This window comes from Salvelinus fontinalis, chromosome 10, assembly GCF_029448725.1.
Source record: "Salvelinus fontinalis isolate EN_2023a chromosome 10, ASM2944872v1, whole genome shotgun sequence".
Lineage (NCBI taxonomy): Eukaryota > Metazoa > Chordata > Actinopteri > Salmoniformes > Salmonidae > Salvelinus > Salvelinus fontinalis.
The window spans coordinates 30813088-30826480 of record NC_074674.1 but is presented as its reverse complement, the minus strand read 5'-3'; the positions used below and the strand labels follow the sequence as shown (position 1 = coordinate 30826480).

At 45.0% G+C, this 13393-nt stretch overlaps 1 protein-coding gene across 2 annotated transcripts; it reads right to left on the bottom strand.

The window, feature by feature from the left end:
• Positions 1 to 513: 513 nt before the first annotated feature.
• LOC129864004 (erythropoietin-like) lies at positions 514 to 12552 on the bottom strand. Of its 2 annotated transcripts, XM_055936522.1 has the most exons (5): positions 12333 to 12552; positions 9442 to 9572; positions 9151 to 9237; positions 2214 to 2378; positions 514 to 927 (listed from the first exon to the last, which is right to left on the bottom strand). In XM_055936522.1, exons 1-5 carry the CDS (start codon positions 12346 to 12348, stop codon positions 772 to 774), a joined length of 555 nt encoding a protein of 184 aa, XP_055792497.1. In that variant the 5' UTR covers positions 12349 to 12552; the 3' UTR covers positions 514 to 771. The 2 variants fall into 2 exon arrangements, with proteins under 2 accessions (XP_055792497.1, XP_055792498.1); XM_055936523.1 differs by lacking the exons at positions 9151 to 9237; positions 9442 to 9572; positions 12333 to 12552 and adding an exon at positions 8379 to 9144.
• Between the last annotated feature and the right edge of the window lie 841 nt (positions 12553 to 13393).

Here is a 13393-nt window from a genome sequence, read left to right as displayed (position 1 = left end):
AAGTAGGGCAATGATGTCACGGTCTATCCAGCAGAGGGCAACAGAGTGCAGAACTGTATCCAGGAACTGAACTCATTCTCATCTTCAATTCTCTGCCTGCCAGGCTGGAGAGCTGTAGGTGCTGCCTGGTGGTGAAATACAATGTCTGCTCTGACCCCAAAGAGAGGGTGAGCCAGAGAAAGGGAGAGAGTGCAGCGAGCACACAGTGAGAAGTGATCAATATATTGTCCTGCAGCAAAGTGTACCTGTGGTCTGAATTATAACAGCACTGAGCAAGCATATTACATGAACACACAAACACTGACTTCAGTATGTTAAACCTTAGCATCAATGAGAAACCTATGGTTCAAACACTAAAAGGGACACACTCATATATGAAAATAGAGATTTATATAAAAACACGTTTAAGACAAGTTTAATGCAAACTGTATAAATAGAACATAATATAAAATTCTTGAATTTAGGACTTTATATATGATCTTCTATGATGTGTTCTATCTGTAGCTTATTCCACTGCATGCATCAGAGCTCTTTGGCAGTACTGCTAGGTAGAACTTCCGTTTTTTTCTCTCTCACTCATTCATGTTCTCACCAACTCCACCCACAGGGAACTTACTTATCCACCAGTTTTTGTCCGGTCAGCAATCACCTTGTCTACACATTCCATACTTGGTAAGCCATTCAGAGGTTTCAGCAAAAGTCCAATCACCTCATCCTCTCTCTAAACAATGGTCCAATCACAGCCTCTTCTGCCTTTGAGGAAAGCTCCAATCAAGTACTGTTCTGTTGACAGGCAGGTGCGTTGGCGAGCAGCAGGCGAACCTTCCCTCGTAGGAAGTTGGTGTGGACATGGAGCAGCTCAGATAAGGATGACACCTTCCTAGTCACTAAGTCACCTACTGCTGGTGCTGGAGGAAGGGGCAGGTCCTGTTCAATGGATGGGAGGAAGAACAAGGTTTAGTACACAACCCTGGGGGAAAAAAGCACCACTCATCTGTTCTGTGGAAGAGGGTCTATTCCAGGTTCTTCTTGGCCTGCTACTCCATACCAAACTGTAAGCAGCCAAATAGAACCCCCATTCTGACACCTTTCCACTAACTTCCACTGCCATACCCGGCATGCTCAATGCCATCTCAGTCACTGAACTGCCCTAACCTTAAAAGGCACAGGTTTCTAAGAAGAGTGGCGCCTCTGACAGAAAAGCAAACAAAGCGCGGCAGGTAGGCGGTGGTACACTGAGGGGAGAGGGCAGAGAGGGCAAGGGAATGTCTGGCTGACTGTACCCATCACAGGCGGCTGATGGCACCTTAATTAGGTAATGGCTGGAACGTGGGAGGACGTGTGTTGGATACCATTACATTCACTCCATTCCAGGCATTGTTTTTTTAAGATGTCCTCCCCGCACCAGCCTCCTTTGGTACCTATGTTCCATGACCTTTCCAAGAACACCTATCTATTCCCAACGAGGCTCTCTGTAGGGGAGGTTCAGTAAGTACAGTAGAGTATAGTACGTACAAACTGACTCACACATACGGTGTCACGCCCTGATCTGTTTCACATGTCTTTGTGCTTGTCTCCACCCCCCTCCAGGTGTCGCCCATCTTCACCATTATCCCCTGTGTATTTATACCTGTGTTCTCTGTTTGTCTGTTGCCAGTTCGCTTTGTTCGTAGAATCTACCAGTGTTTTGTTTCCCTGCTCCCGCCTGTTTCCTTGCTCCTGTTTTCTAGTTTCCCAGTTCTGACCTTTCTGCCTGTCTTGACCCTGAGCCTGCCTGTCATCTTGTACCTTTGCCCCACTACTCTTGATTACCGACCTCTGCCTGACCTGACCCTGCGCCCGCTTGCTGTTTTGTACCTTACACCCTTTCTGGATTATTGACCCCTGCCTGCCTTGACCTGTCGTTTGCATGCCCCTGTTTAATAAGGAATAAAGTTTCTTCAACACTGTCTGCACGGGGTCATACCTTAAAACATGATATACGGTAGAAAGAAAACAGAGACACAAAAACATATCTGATAAGTGGGATAGGAGTTTTTCCTGGTTAGGTCATGTGATCAGGAATAACTCTGGGCCTATTGGGGCAAGGAGGTTTTCTTTACCATGTGATCAGACCAGAAACTCTCCTGGCCCTACATAATAAACTGTTCACACCACAGTCCCATCCACTGGCCATGCTGTAGACGAGACACTCACACTCCTCAGTGAGTCACCTGGATGTGAAGGCTGCGCAGCACTTGGCCCAGGCTGTGGATGTTGCTCTTGTTGTTGTCGATGAGGATCTGCACGGCAACACGGCTCACTGACTCCCTCACAGCACCCAGGGCCTGGCCGAACAGAGACATCCCCGACTGGACCTCCAAAGCCTGCTCCCCAGTCTGGGAATACACACATACATGCATTATATACATGCGTACGCTAAAACAAAACTCACAGAATGTCATAATACATCATCATTATATAGCTAAAGATGCATGCACATTAGGGTGAATGTAATCCTGTATTAATGGGTACACTGTACAGAAATACATGTATTGGCAGGCAGAGCTCAGTGGACTCAATGGACTCAATGTAAGTTCAAATCAAATCAAATTTGAACTTTGTAAACAATAGGTGTGGCCTAACAGTGAAATGCTTACTTACGGGCCCTTCCCAGCAATGCAGAGAAAGAAAATAGAAAAATAATAGAAAAGTAAAACACGTAATAATAAAATAATAAATGTTGTACAATGAATAATGATAACTTGGCAATATACAAAGGGTACCAGTACCGAGACGATGTGCAGGGGTATGAGATAATTGAGTTAGATATGTACTGTGCATACATTGATCCAAGATGGCGTAGCAGTGTAGACGTCTTTGTCCTGTCGTGTCCCGTGTCCCTTGTATATATCTTTTTACATCTTTTTCTTCGCATATCTTTTTAAAAATATTTTCTTAAACCTCAACTTCTAAATACTCTCCTGCAACCCGCCTCACCCAATGTGGCGTGGATCTGCTTTTTTCTAAAGTATTTCTATTTACATCTGATCTGGAATCCATCAACTGAAGATAGCCAGCTAACTACATACCAGCTATCAATTAGCAAACCATTGCTAGCGGTCATCAGCTAACCTTTAGCTCGGAAAGCTCTCGCTAGTTCGAACAACGTGACTAAAACCAGAGCATAACGGACCTATTTCTCTCCATATCCCCGGATTCCTACCGCAAACTCTGAACATTTTCATCTGGATCTTCGCAACTAGCTAACCACAATCCCGGGTGACCACTCCTGGCTAGCGTTTCCATCCCTGAGCAAGCACCAATTAGCCTGAAGCTAGCCCGGCTAGGGCTCCTGTGCTACAATATCCGGACCCCTTTACTGCCGGTACTTAGCACGGAACCCCGCCGATCCTCTTCAACAGGCCCCTCAGGCGTGACGCCCGCTGAAGGCCCATTCTGCTAACCTACTAGGCCTGCTAGCTACCTAGAGCTACCTGGAACCCTACTAATTCCACGACTGGTCTATCGACGTCACCGCACGAAGAGGCAATAACAGACTTCCCCCCCATCGCGACGTCCCCCAAAGGCTAACTTGCTAGCCCCGGTCTGCTAACGGCTAGCTTATCTTGCAGCTAGCGCAGCCAGGAAGCTAGCACCAGTTAGCAAACACAATTCTACAATTCACAACCTCTCTTTCGCCATCGCCATCCGGCTTGGATTCTCTGTCGACACGACCACGTCTGGTCTGCAGACGAATACCCCATCCGCTGTGCCCTCAACCGGCCTCCGTCTGAGCAGACCCCCTCCGTCTAAGCAGACCACCCCCCGGGCTACTAACTTTAAACGCGTGCTAGCTTAGTGGAGGCCTCACTGCTCCATCTACGGCTGCCCCCTGGACACTATGATCACTTGGCTACATAGCTGATGCCTGCTTGACTGTCCATTAATTCACGGTACTCCATTCTGTTTATTTGTGTTTTATCTGTCGGCTCTGTGCTTTAACTCAGGATCTGTGTGTAGTTAATCCGACCCTCTCTGCCTAGTCGTCGCCATTTTTTTTACCTTCTGTTGCTGTGTTAGCTGACTAGCTGCTGTTATCTCACCTGTTGTTTTAGCTAGCTCTCCAAATCAAGACCTGCAATCACTTTATGCCTTATTGTATGTCTCTCTCAAATATCAATATGCCTTGCATACTGTTGTTCAGGCTAGTTATCATTGTTTTGGTTTGCAATGGACCCCGTAGTTCCACTCTCCGTACCTCTGATACCTCCTTTGTCCCACCCCCCACACATGCGGTGACCTCACCCATTGAGACCAGCATGTCCAGAGATACAACCTCTCTTATCATCACCCAGTGCCTGGGCTTGCCTCCGCTGTACCCGTGCCCCACCATACCCTGGTCTGCACATTATGCCCATAATCTATTCTACCACGCCCATAAATCTGCTCCTTTTATTCCTTGTCCCCAACGCTCTAGGCGACCAGTTTTGATAGCCTTTAGCCGCACCCTCATCCTACTACTCCTCTGTTCCTCGGGTGATGTGGAGGTAAACCCAGGCCCTGCATGTCCCCATTCACCCTCATTTGTTGACTTCTGTGATCGAAAAAGCCTTGGCCTCATGCATGTCAACATCAGAAGCCTCCTCCCTAAGTTTGCCTTACTCACCGCTTTAGCACACTCTGCCAACCCTGATGTCCTTGCCGTGTCCGAATCCTGGCTTAGGAAGGCCACCAAAAACTCTGAGATTTCCATACCCAACTATAACACTTTCCGTCAAGATAGAACTGCCAAAGGGGGAGGAGTTGCAATCTACTGCAGAGATAGCCTGCAAAGTTCTGTCATACTTTCCAGGTCTATGCCCAAACAGTTCGAACTTCTAATTTTAAAAATTAATCTCTCCAGAAATAAGTCTCTCACTGTTGCCGCCTGCTACCGACCCCCCTCAGCTCCCAGCTGTGCCCTGGACACCATCTGTGAATTGATCGCTCCCCATCTAGCTTCAGAGTTTGTTCTGTTAGGTGACCTAAACTGGGATATGCTTAACACCCCGGCAGTCCTACAATCTAAGCTTGATGCCCTCAATCTCACACAAATCATCAAGGAACCCACCAGGTACAACCCTAAATCCGTAAACATGGGCACCCTAATAGACATTATCCTGACCAACTTGCCCTCCAAATACACCTCTGCTGTCTTCAATCAAGATCTCAGCGATCACTGCCTCATTGCCTGTATCCGCCACGGGTCCGCGGTCAAACGACCACCCCTCATCACTGTCAAACGCTCCCTAAAACACTTCTGCGAGCAGGCCTTTCTAATCGACCTGGCCCGGGTACCCTGGAAGGATATTGACCTCATCCCGTCAGTTGAGGATGCCTGGTCATTCTTTAAAAGTTACTTCCTCACCATATTAGACAAGCATGCTCCGTTCAAAAAATGCAGAACCAAGAACAGATATAGCCCTTGGTTCACTCCAGACCTGACTGCCCTCGACCAGCACAAAAACATCCTGTGGCGAACTGCAATAGCATCGAAGAGCCCCCGCGATATGCAACTGTTCAGGGAAGTCAGGAACCAATACACGCAGTCAGTCAGGAAAGCAGAAATTTGCATCCTGTAGCTCTAACTCCAAAAACTTCTGGGATACTGTAAAGTCCATGGAAAACAAGAGCACCTCCTCCCAGCTGCCCACTGCACTGAGGCACCACTGATAAGTCCGTGATAATCGAAAACTTCAACAAACATTTCTCAATGGCTGGCCATGCCTTCCTCCTGGCGACTCCAACCTTGGCCAACAGCCCCGCCCCCCCCCGCTGCTACTCGCCCAAGCCTCCCCAGCTTCTCCTTTACCCATATCCAGATAGCAGATGTTCTGAAAGAGCTGGAAAACCTGGACCCATACAAATCAGCTGGGCTTGACAATCTGGACCCCCTATTTCTGAAACTGTCCGCCGCCATTGTCGCACCCCCTATTACCAGCCTGTTCAACCTCTCCTTCGTATCATCTGAGATCCCCAAGGATTGGAAAGCTGCCGCGGTCATCCCCCTCTTCAAAGGGGGTGACACCCTGGACCCAAACTGTTACAGACCTATATCCATCCTGCCCTGCCTAGCTAAGGTCTTCGAAAGCCAAGTCAACAAACAGATCACTGACCATCTCGAATCCCACTGTACCTTCTCCGCTGTGCAATCCGGTTTCCGAGCTGGTCACGGGTGCACCTCAGCCACGCTCAAGGTACTAAACGATATCATAACCGCCATCGATAAAAGACATCACTGTGCAGCCATCTTCATCGACCTGGCCAAGGCTTTCGACTCTGTCAATCACCATATTCTTATCGGCAGACTCAATAGCCTCGGTTTTTCTAATGACTGCCTTGCCTGGTTCACCAACTACTTTGCAGACAGAGTTCAGTGTGTCAAATCGGAGGGCATGTTGTCCGGTCCTCTGGCAGTCTCTATGGGGGTACCACAGGGTTCAATTCTCGGGCCGACTCTTTTCTCTGTATACATCAATGATGTTGCTCTTGCTGCGGGCGATTCCCTGATCCACCTCTACGCAGACGACACCATTCTGTACACTTCCGGCCCTTCCCTGGACACTGTGCTATCTAACCTCCAAACGAGCTTCAATGCCATACAACACTCCTTCCGTGGCCTCCAACTGCTCTTAAACGCTAGTAAAACCAAATGCATGCTTTTCAACCGTTCGCTGCCTGCACCCGCACGCCCGACTAGCATCACCATCCTGGACGGTTCCGACCTAGAATATGTGGACATCTATAAGTACCTAGGTGTCTGGCTAGACTGCAAACTCTCCTTCCAGACTCATATCAAACATCTCCAATCCAAAATCAAATCTAGAGTCGGCTTTCTATTCCGCAACAAAGCCTCCTTCACTCACGCCGCCAAACTTACCCTAGTAAAACTGACTATCCTACCGATCCTCGACTTCGGCGATGTCATCTACAAAATAGCTTCCAATACTCTACTCAGCAAACTGGATGCAAACTCTGAAGTTGGAGACTTTTATCTCCCTCAACAACTTTAAAAATCTGCTATCCGAGCAGCTAACCGATCGCTGCAGCTGTACATAGTCCATCTGTAAACTACCCACCCAATTTACCTACCTCACCCCCATACTGCTTTATTTATTTACTTTTCTGCTCTTTTGCACACCAGTATCTCTTCTTGCACATGATCATCTGATGATTTATCACTCCAGTGTTAATCTGCTAAATTGTAATTATTCGATTTATTGCCTACCTGATGCCTTTTGCACACATTGTATATAGATTCTCTTTTTTCTACCATGTTATTGACTTGTTTATTGTTATTGTTTACTCCATGTGTAACTCTGTGTTGTTGTCTGTTCACACTGCTATGCTTTATCTTGGCCAGGTCGCAATTGCAAATGAGAACTTGTTCTCAACTAGCCTACCTGGTTAAATAAAGGTGAAATAAAAAATAAAATAAAAAAAAATAACTAGAAAGAAAGTGACAGATAGTAAACAGTAGCAGCGGCGTATGTGATGAGTCAAAAAAGTTTGTGCAAAAAGGGTCAATGCAGATAGTCCGGATAGCTATTTGGTTAACTATTTAGCAGTTTTATGGCTTGGGGGTAGAAGCTGTTCAGGGTCCTGTTGGTTCAAGACTTGGTGCACCAGTCCCGCTTGCTGTGCGGTAGCAGAGAGAACAGTCTATAACTTGGGTGGCTGGAGTCTTTGACAATTTTTAGGGCCTTCCACTGACACCGCCTGGTATAGAAGTCCTGGATGGTAGGGAGCTCGGCCCCAGTAATGTACTGAGCCGTCTGCACTACCCTCTGTAGCGCCTTGCGGTCGGTTGCCAAGTAGTTGCCTTACCAAGCGGTGATGCAGCCAGTCAAGATGCTCTTAATGGTGCAGCTGGGGAACTTTTTGAGGATCTTTTTGAGGATCTATCCATGTCAAATCGTTTCAGCCTCCTAAGGGGGAAGAGGTGTTGTCGTGCCCTATTCACCACTGTGTTGGTGTTTTTGGACCATGATAGATGGGATGTGGACACAGAGGAACTTGAAGCTCTCGACCCGCTCCGCTACAGCCCTGTCGATGTGAATGGGGGCGAGCTTGGCCCTTAATTTCCTGTAGTCCATGATCAGCTCCATTGGCTTACTGAGGTTGAGGGAGAGGTTCTTGTCCTGCCACACTTCCAGGTCTCTAACCTCCACCCTATAGGCTGTCTCATCGTCGTCAGTGATCAGGCCTACCACCGTTATGTCATCTGCAAACTTAATGATGGTGTTGGAGTCATCCGCGGCCATGCAGGTGAACAGGGAGTACAGGAGGGGACTAAGCACACACCCCTGAGGGGTTCCCGTGTTGAGGGTCAGCGTGGCAGCTCTGTTGTTGCTTACCCTCACCACCTGGGGGCGTCCCATCAGGAAGTCCATGATCCAGTTGCAGAGGGAGGTGTTCTGTCCCAGGGTCCTTAGCTTAGTGATGAACCTGGAGGGCACCATGATGTTGAACGCTGAGCTGTAGTCAATGAAAAGCATTCTCACATAGGTAAAAAAATAAAAATAGGAGGAAGGGAAGCGCTGCTAAGGTACACAATAGTAGGTTTTGGTAGACAGAAGGTGCTCTTTGGTAAAAGGGGTAAATTGGTCATCAAAAAGAAAGGAGGACCAAGGAACTCTTCATATAATTAATTCAAATGCCTTTATTTGTATGGCATGTTCAATGGAAACACATTTTAAAAACTTTTGGCTGCATGTCCTTCATCAGGGAGTACTCCATTGAACATGCCATACAAATAAAGGCATTTTAATTAAATATATGAAGAGTTCCTTGGTCCTCCTTTCTTTTTGATTCTCATGTAGGTGTTCCTTTTGTCCATGTGGGAAAGGGCAGTGTGGAATGCAATAGAGATTGCATCATCTGTGGATCTGTTGAGGCAGTATGTGAATTGGAGTGGGTCCAGGGTGTCTGGGATGATGGTGTTGTGAGCCATGACCAGCCTTTCAAAGAATTTCATGGCTACAGATGTGAGTGCTACTGGGCGATAGTCATTTAGACATCTTACCAATATTGGTGCACAATTTCTGCTTAAAATATCAAAGGGCACTCATCAAAAAGCACTCATTTCGTGGAACAACCCAGGTATTGAACTGATAGACAGGTACTCACATCCTTTTTCTCCCAGACTACAAAGTCAACATTTGTCAGAGGAACCACAAATGTGCCTGTCACTCCACACCCTGCCTTGCAACCTCGCTGCAAGAGGGAAGGAAGGCAAGACATATTGACACAGTTAGGGTAAGAAGAGACACACCGACAGATCAAACACACTAACAAAGCTGAATTGTCTCCGCACATAATACAGTCTAATAGTATCATCATCCATCTTCTAATGTGACATTTTTCAAACATGAAAAACTAGCTCAGGTCCATCTAGTGATGGTTAGGCCTCAAGCTCACCAGAGCGGTCTCTGTGTCGCGGGCCTCCATGATGAAGCGATCCAGGACGCGGGGGTCACAGATGGGCCTGACAGGAGAAGGGAGGCCTCGTCCTGCCCACTGGAGTACCGTCAGCAGTACCACCACCGGCCCTGAGGGGGTTGGGGGGACACACACATCATCAGGCTAATGCTAGAAATGGTGGCTGAGAGCAGTTACAGACTGGCAGCAAATCTGACAATCACATAACAGGAAGTTATGTCAACCAGTTCCAGAAAATAGAGGATCACTGGAGCAGTTACACTGTAAATGATGTACAATAATAACTGACTGTTTGGACTGTTTTGACTGTTGGACTGGGAAAACCCATTCTGGCAAATACGTTGGCTTCTCTATGAGGTGGGTTATAAAATCTAATTCTGATTTACTTCTGCAGAAGATTTACACAAAAGGGACATCAACCCCCTATGACAACTAAGTCCCAGGTTCACTCTCCCGGATTTATTGACCAATAACTGCAGACAGGTTTGTGGCAATGCACATCATACTAACCCTGAGAAGAACACAAAAGCACAATGTCAGATAAATAATTATGAGGTTATTGTGCTTGTCACTCTTACTGTAATGCATTGTTTCAGAACATAATGATACCTTACTGTATGTCATGGATTTCTGTAGAGGTACAGTTGAAGTCGGAAGTTTACATACACTTAGGTTGGAGTTATTAAAACTTGTTTTTCAACCACTCCACAAATTTCTTGTTAACAAACTATAGTTTTGGCATGTCAGCTAGGACTACTTTGTGCATGACACAAGTAATTTTTTCAACAAATGTTTACAGATTACGTATAATTCACATATAATTCACTGTATCACAATTCCAGTGGGTCAGAAGTTACATACACTAAGTTGACTGTGCCTTTAAACAGCTTGGAAAATTCCAAAAAATGATGTAATGTATTTAGAAGCTTCTGATAGGCTAATTGACATAATTTGAGTCAATTGGAGGTGTAGCTGTGTATGTATTTCAAGGCCTACCTTCAAACTCAGTGCCTCTTTGCTTGACATCATGGGAAAATCAAAAGAAACTAGCTAAGTCCTCAGATTCTTTTTTTTATTTTTACAAACGCCTGAAGGTACCACGTTAATCTTTACAAACAATAGTACGCAAGTATAAACTCCATGGGACCATGCAGCCGTCATACCGCTCAGGAAGGAGATGCGTTCTGTCTCCTAGAGATGAACATACTTTTGTGCGAAAAGTGCAAATCAATCCTAGAACAACAGCAAAGGACCTTGTGAAGATGCTGGAGGAAACAGGTACAAAAGTATCTATATCCACAGTAAAACGAGTCCTGTATCGCCATAACCTGAAAGGCCACTCAGCAAGGAAGAAGCCACTGTTTGGCTATAATGACTATCGTTATGTTTGGAGGAAAAATGGGGAGGCTTGCAAGCCGAAGAACACCATCCCAACCGTGAAGCACGGGGGTGGCAGCATCATGTTGTGGGGGTGCTTTGCTGCAGGAAGGACTGGTGCACTTCACAAAATAAATGGCATCATGAGGAAGGAAAATGATGTGGATATATTGAAGCAACATCTTAAGGCATCAGTCAGGAAATTAAAGCTTGGCCGCAAATGAGTCTTCCAAATGGACAATGACCCCAAGCATACTTCCAAAGTTGTGACAAAATGGCTTAAGGACAACAAAGTCAAGGTATTGGAGTCGCCATCACAAAGCCTGACCTCAATCCTATAGAAAATTTAGAACTGAAAAAGCATGTGCGAGCAAGGGGCAAACAAACCTGACTCAGTTACACCAGCTCTGTCAGGAGGAATGGGCCAAAATTCACCCAATTTATTTTGGGAAGCTTGTGGAAGGCTCCCCGAAACACTTGACCCAAGTTAAACAATTTAAAGCCAATGCTACCAAATACTAATTGAGTATATGTACACTTCTGACCCACTGGGAATGTGATGAAAGAAATCAAAGCTGAAATAAATAATTCTCTCTACTATTATTCTGACATTTCACATTCTTAAAATAAAGTGGTGATCCTAACAGACCTAAGACAGGGAATTTTTACTAGGTTTAAACGTCAGGAATTGTGAAAAACGGTGTTTCAATGTATTTGGCTAAGGTGTATGTAAACCTCCGACTTCAACTGTATATAGGCCTAGTATATGTCAATTTATGCTAATTTATGCCATTGTTGGTAAATCTAGTGAAGAAATTGAGGCCAAGTGGTTTCTATTTTGCGTTCTAATGCAAAGTCTCATTAGAAAGGTAGATTGTCCTCGTTGTCCTGCAAATATTGGAGTGACTGCTGTACACACCTTTTCTATTCATATACTGTCCATACGGTCTATACACATTATATACACTCCATTATATATAATTGTATTCAGGACTCTGACATTGTTCTTTCTGATATTGCTCTTTCTGTTATATACTGTGTGTATATATATATATATATATGTGCATTGTTATGTAATGCTAGATATTACTGCACTGTTGGAGCTAGAAAACACAAGCATTTCTTTACACCTGCAATAACGTCTGCAAATCTGTGTAAACGCCCAATAAACTTTGATTTGACAGTAGACATGGCACCCCCATGCTTACTTTACGCACCAGAGGTCGTTCCGGGCATAGTTCTATTCCTCACCCATTGACTACATACAGCAACTCCTTGACGTTTAAATTCTGAAAATCATAACGATACCATCGAAGGCACCGTAGGCACGACCCTCTGAAAATATAATTTGGAAACTTTCAAACATGCGTTTGGAACTTTGCGCACAGAAGTTGATGGATAGACCTAATCTCCTTAACATGTTTGCTTCAGTATTACCGTATATTACAAAAACAGTATTGTTATCAAATAATGGTGTGCCATATATAATTTACCTGAAATGGAAGACATTCGCAAAATGGTCCAACATTTTTAGAAGGCGCTGCTAAACAAAGTACATGTGCAATATACTCCGTAAAAAAACACTTTCTACGCCGAATTGTCTAGTTTTTAGGCCTACACTATATGAAATTAGCTCGAAATAGGCTTTCTCCACTTGTGTCCTTGCCCCTTGTTCAGAGCGCAATGGAATGCCCCGTGCGCACCAGAGATGAAAGCTCGATGGTCTCTGGGGCAGGCATGGCTATTTTCATTCTAGGTTAACCGTGTCGTGTTTTGGCAAACTGCCATGTACTTATTGATTTATCTTACCACACTGTATGCTGAACATACAAGTACAGGCTGTCATTCTTCAGCGGTCTGTTCTAAATGAGGAGAATTGATGTCATTGATGTACCCAGTAACCCATCCGGATTCCCACAGTGATTCGCCCATCTGATGACGTCATAAACGTTTTTGTGATCGTTTCTAGTCTTTCGTAACTGATTTAAGAATGAGGAAATGCCATATTTTACTTTGCAATGGTTGCCATATGCTTTGAATGAACATTGATTCAAATGCCTAATTGATTATTGTGCATAAATATATTTTCTCTGTTGTTTTATTTGTGTGGAAAATAATTTATCACAGATAGGCCTATAGAGTCTATAAATATACAGGTATGTACCAGGCGCCTTAGGGGGGAAGAATTGGTGTAAGTTGAGCCAAAGGGTTAGTTGGGCTACACCTAGTTTCTAGGAAACCATCAGTGGTGTAAAGTACTTATGTATTTTTGTGAGAAATGTGTACTTTACTTTACTATCGATATTTTTTACAACTTTTTACTTTTATACTTTTTCCTCCATACATTTTCCCTGACACCCAAAGTACTAGTTACATTTAGGTTTTGCTTAGCAGGTCAGGAAAAAGGTACAATTCACACACTTAACAATAGAACATCCCTGATCATCCCCACTGCCTCTGATCTGGTGGACTCACTAAACGCAATAAATTACATTATGTAAATTATGTCTAAATGTCTAAATGTTGGAGTGTGCCCATGGCAACAAAAAAATAG